Raw genomic sequence first — 6000 nt, forward strand, 5'->3', positions numbered from 1 at the left:
TCACTGATCTAATTTTCCACTTTCTTTTTTTTTAAACACAAAGGGAGACTAAACTCGCACATAGTCAGCTGTGGACAGAGAGTTTAGACGGAGCTCTACAGTTCTCCAGGTTCATGCTCTTCACTTTATTAGTAAATACCTCAGTCACAGGCTTTTCCATCTTAAATACTGCAATTTACACCCCTATTGAAAAGCAGAATTCAAATTTTAAGTGTATTATTAGACAGTTAAAAGAATCCTATGGTGAATTCTTCTGTAAACCAAAGTACCTATTTCTACCTATTTGCATCTTTTCCTGGGGGTGGGGACGGGGTGTTGCACTTGGCATGCAGGATCTTAGTTCCCCACCAGGGATCAATCCACGCCTCCTGCAGTGGAAGTGAAGAGTCTTAACCGCTGGACCACCAGGAAAGTCCCAAAGTACCCATCTTTAAATGTTGGATATTTCTAAAATAGGGATATGCCTACTCAGTATCCCCTTGGTACTGCTTCACATTTCTAGTGGAAAAGGAGTAGTGGATGCTACTTTTCTGGAGGGAAAGGGGCCTAACACCCGAGCTCTACTTACACAGATTTAAAAATCAGCAGGTCATGTGAGCTTTCAAAAATCGACAGGAAATAGATAAAGGACTGGCCATGAGTTGGCATAATTGTTGAAGATGGGATTAACCGGGGGTTCAGGATACCATTCTCCCTACTTTTGTTTGTACTTGCTTTCTATAATAAACGAATCTTACTTGGTTTGTTTTGGTTTCAAGTGTCTCAGTTGAGTGGAATCCAGTCACCCAACCACGGGCCTTTCCAGCGAGGACACCAGAAGAGCAAAAAGAACCCGCATTCCCCCGGCCCACCAGAGGCCCGCTCTCACCTGTGGTTGCCAGGACAACTGCACAGCTCTCACCTTCCTTCAGTCGCCGGACTGGGCGAGACCATCCTACAAGCAGGAAGTCCTTCCCTACCCAGAGCTGCTGGCGTCACTCGGTCCTCTAAGGAGGCCCCAGGGAGGGGCCGAGGCGCCCCTTCCTCCGCCACTACTTACCTGCCTCACTGTAGGCCAGGCGCAGCACCCTGCCCAGCGTGGAGAAGACGCATCTCGGCTGGCACAGCTCCTGGCCGACCACTGTGAACGCCTCCACCTTGCAGCCAGCCGCCACGAATAGTGTATCGCGTCCCCCGCCGCAGAAGCGCTCGGGCTGTAGCTTGCAAGGCACCACCTGCTGCGAGCCAAACGGATGCAGGTTGTATAACTGCACCATTCTGGCGACCGGCTGCGGGCCTCCCGGCAGTGCCCGCTCCGGCCAGTCAGCCGCGCCGGGCACCGGGAGACCCCGCGCGGTCTGCGGAGGCTGGACCACTTCCGCGAGCGATTGCAGGGAGCCGAGTCACGTGAGCACCAGGCGGATCAGCCTGCGGCGCCGATTCTTAAAGAGGCAGCTACACCGTGAGGGTGGAGCCGGAGGTGAGGACGGCCCGCCCGCGACCGCAGCTCGCTGAACCTCGGACCGCGCCTCCCCGCCCAAGAGTTAGCGGGCTCAGGAACCAGTGTGTCTTTCGCTTCATGTTTTTATGATACTGCTTTGGGCCAGGCGAGATATTTAGGCCCTTGAGGCCGTTTAAATACTTGATCATCTGTTGTACCCTTTTCTACTTGCTGCAGCCTGTGACCTTCTGGAGAACAGGGCTGCAAAAACTGAAGTGGAGTGCACACAGCTCAACTTCGGGCTAAACGGAAGAGTTGCTCAAAAGCACTGGGCATTTCAGAATGGTTTGGTTGGAAAGAGGAACTCCTAGAACATGCTCGGCAAAATATTTGCTGAAGAAGCGTGGATATCATCTAATGAACTCCAAATATTTGAAAAAGATTAGTTTGAGCCCAAAGGATAGGACTGAGGATGGAACCCGCTGGTTCTCACTCCAGTGCGTCCAAGATTCATTTCAGTTCAGTCGCTCAGTCGTGTCTGACTCTTTGCGACCCCGTGGACTGTACCACGCCAGGCCTCCCTGCCCCAGAGTTTACTCAAACTCATGTCCATTGAGCTGGTGATGCCATCCAACCATCTCATCCTCTGTTGTCCCGTTCTCCTCCCGCCTCCAATCTTTCCCAGTACCAGGATCATTTCCAATGAGTCAGTTCTTCACATAAGGTGGCCAGAGTATTGGAGTTTCAGCTTCAGCATCAGTCCTTCCAATGAACATTCAGGACTGATTTCCTTTAGAACGGATTGGTTGGATCTCCTTGCAGTCCAAGGAGTCGTCTCCAACACCACAGTTCAAAAGCATCAATTCTTCGGCGCTCTGCTTTCTTTATGGTCCAACTCTCACATCCATACATGACTACTGGAAAAACCATAGCTTTGATTAGATGGACCTTTGTCAGCAAAGGTTTCTACTTTTTAATATGCTGTCTATGTTGGTCATAGCTTCTCTTCCAAGAAGCAAGCGTCTTTTGATTTCATGGCTAGTGTTATCATCAGCAAAAAATAAAGTGTCACTGTTTCCACTGTTTCCCCATCTATTTGCCATGAAGTGATGGGACCAGATGCCAAATCATAGTTTTCTAAATGTTGAGTTTTAAGCCAGCCTTTTCACTCTCTTCTTTCACTTTCATCAAGAGGCTTTTTAGCTCCTCTTCACTTTCTGCCATAAGGGTGGTGTCATCTGCATAGCTGAGGTTATTGATATTGCTCCCAGCAATCTTGATTCCAGCTTGTGCTCATCCAGCCCAGCGTTTCTCATGATGTACTCTGCATATAAGTTAAATAAGCAGGGTGACAATATGTAGCCTTGATGGTCTCCTTTCCCTATTTGGAACCAGTCTGTCCTTCTGCGGGGGGCGCTCCACAGAAAGAGAGAGGCAGTGGAACTTCCCTTAGCAAAGCCCAGGGGTCCCAAGGAGAGGTGAGCCTGCTGTCTGCCAACCCAGCCCCTCGCGGAGCAAGGGACAATCAAACCTGACACATGTTCCACCTAAGCAGTTCCGCTTTATTGCCACAAACTCTTGGTTTATATAGGCAAGCAAGGGGTTTTGGGAGGGACTTTCCATAGTCGCACCAATCACGTTAAAGGTCAAATCTTAATATACCATAGTTGCACCAATCACGTTAAAGGTCAAGTAGTCATGCGCTTCATTGTAACAGGAGTCTATGGTGATCACGCGCTGTCCACGTGCATGGAAATCAAGAGAGCCAATCAAAAGTTTTGACAAACGCGCCCTCATCTCTTCTGCCAGGCGCCATCTTAGCTCTAAACCGCAAAGCTAGCCCTTCTTTTTCAAGGTTTCCCATGTAGGGCCCCACATCCTTCCAAGTCCAGTTCTAACTGTTGTTTCCTGTCTTGCATACAGATTTCTCAAGAGACTGGTCAGGTGGTCTGGTACTTCTGTCTCTGGAAGAATTTTCCACAGTTCGTTGTGATCTACGGAATCAAAGGCTTTGGGATAGTCAGTAAAGCAGAAGTAGATGTTTTTGTGGAACTCTTGCTTTTTCGATGATCCAACAGATGTTGGCAATTTGATCTCTGGTTCTTCTGCCTTTTCTAAAACCAGCTTGAACATCTGGAAGTTCACGGTTCACAAACTGTTGAAACCTGGCTTGGAGAATTTTGAGCATTACTTTGCTAGCGTGTGAGATGAGTGAAATTGTGTGGTAGTTGGAACATTCTTTGGCATTGGAATGAAAACTGACCTTTTCCAGTCCTGGAGCCACTGCTGACTTTTCCAAATTTGTTGGCATATTGAGTACAGCACTTTCACAGCATCATCTTTTAGTCTTTGAAATAGCTCAACTGGAATTCCATCACCTCCACTAGCTTTGTTTGTAGTGATGCTTCCTAAGGCCCACTTGACTTTGCACTCCAAGATGTCTGGCTCTAGGTGAGTGATCAAACCATTGTGATTATCTGGGTCATGAAAATCTTTTTTGTATAGTTCTTCTGTTTATTCTATCTAATCTGTATTCTGTGTCTGTTCCTGACATCTCAGTGTGGAGCTCGTGGTTGCAAATTCTCATTAAAAAAACAACAACATGATTTAGATGAAGCAGGTATTGGAGCTACTCTTTCCAATTCATCCAGGAAAGAAAAAAAATCTAAGTATGGATTGAGGGATGCTGCCTTACTTTTGGCATGCAGGGACAGGACTGAAAAGAAAAAGCAAAATTTCCTTTTGTCACTCTCATGACCTTTTTTCTGCTAAGAATTTACAAATTAGGTGCAATTGGACTAAAATGAATTAAATCCTACCTCCATTTCCTAAACTCTCTTGATGAATAAAGTTATCCTCAGTAATAAATTCAGCTTCACCCAACCACTAGGGTCTCGGTGAAATAACAGTTCACCAAACTCAGTGAGACCAGGAAGTGAATAAGGAGCTTTGCTCTGGTCAGCCAGCTAGGGCTGAAAACTCATGGAAGGCTCTTATGGAAAATAACCAGCCTAACACAGCCCACAACTCATTCTTTTAGATACAACACTCATGCCTACTCCTTCACAAATATTTGTCTTATGATCCTCTTTTGATTTTCTCCTGTAAGGCTGAAAATGATAATTTTAGTGCTAAATTAAAATTTTGAGACTAAAATTACAATTTAATTGTAATTTCACCTACATTAAAATGTTTATTTAGGAGAAGGGACATAAGTATACTTATGGCTGATTCATGCTGATGTATGACAGAAACGAATACGATATTGTAAAGCAATTATCCTTCAGTTAAAAATAAATATTTTTAAAAAATGTTTATTTGGGGTAAAAAAGTGTAATTTGCTCAAAGCCTGGAACTCCAGTCCCTTCTAGAGACAGCCACTTCTCCCTTACACCTGTGTCTGGCTCATCTAAGATTCTTAGAGATCAGACATGCCTACAAAGGGAAGGTGGCAGTGTGCCTGGTTTTCACATTTGTCCATAGCTCTAAACAAGAGCTGCCTATTTGCCCTCCTGTAACAAATGCAGAGACAACAGTGGGCATGCCATCATGTCCTTGTTCGAGGCTAGGTTAGTCTGCTAGGGCAGTCATAACAGAATAACCACAGAATGAATGGCTTAAACAACAAAAAAAATTTTTTTCACAATTCTGAAGGCTTGAAGTCCAAGATCAAGGTACCAGCATAAATGGGTGAGAGTCCTCTTCAGTTTGCAGACTGCTGACTCCTTGCTCTGTACTGTCGAGCTGGAAAGGGCTAAGGGGCACTGTAGGATTTCTTTTGTAAGAGCACTAATCAGAATCTGCAACCCACTCTCCAGAAATCTTGTCTGGAGAATTCCATGGACAGAGGAGCCTCACAGGCTACAGTCGATGGGGTTGTAAAGAGTCAGACAGGACTGAGCAACTAACAGCTTATAGGATTTCTGTATGTTGCTCAGCATCTTTAGTCTTTAGAGAAATACACAACAAAACCACCATTAGAGACCATGATACGTTTACTATAGACTAAAAAGATCCATCACGATAAGCGCTGATGAGGATATAGAGAAATTGGTGTGGGTGTCAAATGGTACAATAACTTTTGAAACAGTTTGGCAGTCTCTTAGAAAGCTAAACGTGTACCTACCATATGATCCAACCATTCTACTCCTAGGTTTTTACCTAAAAGGACTGAAGGCATATATCCTTAAAATCACTTGTACACACATTTTCATACACATATTAACATTATATGTAACAGTAAAAACCTGAAAAAAAATTATCCATCTTCAGATAAATCAGTTCAGTTGCTCGGTAGTGTCTGACTCTTTGCTACCCCATGGACTGCAGCACTCCAGGCTTCCCTGTCCATCACCAACTCCCAGAGCTTGTTCAAACTCATGTCCATCGAGTAAGTGATGCCATCCAATCATCTCATCCTCTGTCGTCCCCTTCTCCTGCCTTCAACCTTTCCCAGCATCAGAGGCTTTTCCAATGAGTTAGTTCATTGGATCAGGTGGCCATAGTTAAGTGTCAGCATCAGTCCTTCTACTGAATATTCAGGACTAATCTCCTTTAGGATGGACTGGTTGGATCTCCTT

General features: G+C 45.3%; 1 protein-coding gene across 7 annotated transcripts in view; it reads right to left on the bottom strand.

The window, feature by feature from the left end:
- Positions 1-1341, bottom strand: part of HPS3 (HPS3 biogenesis of lysosomal organelles complex 2 subunit 1) — a 41300-nt gene extending 39959 nt beyond the window's left edge. For all 7 annotated transcript variants that reach the window (XR_006056973.2, XR_006056976.2, XR_006056979.2 and 4 more), the window contains exon 1: positions 1040-1341. Coding sequence is in view for 3 of the 7 variants with exons in the window: in XM_042235769.2 (XP_042091703.1) it covers positions 1040-1256 (217 nt within the window). In the remaining 4 variants the exon portion in view is untranslated. The remainder of the gene's footprint in view (positions 1-1039) is intronic.
- Between the last annotated feature and the right edge of the window lie 4659 nt (positions 1342-6000).

The sequence above is a fragment of the Ovis aries genome, chromosome 1, assembly GCF_016772045.2.
Source record: "Ovis aries strain OAR_USU_Benz2616 breed Rambouillet chromosome 1, ARS-UI_Ramb_v3.0, whole genome shotgun sequence".
NCBI classification, from domain to species: Eukaryota; Metazoa; Chordata; class Mammalia; order Artiodactyla; family Bovidae; genus Ovis; species Ovis aries.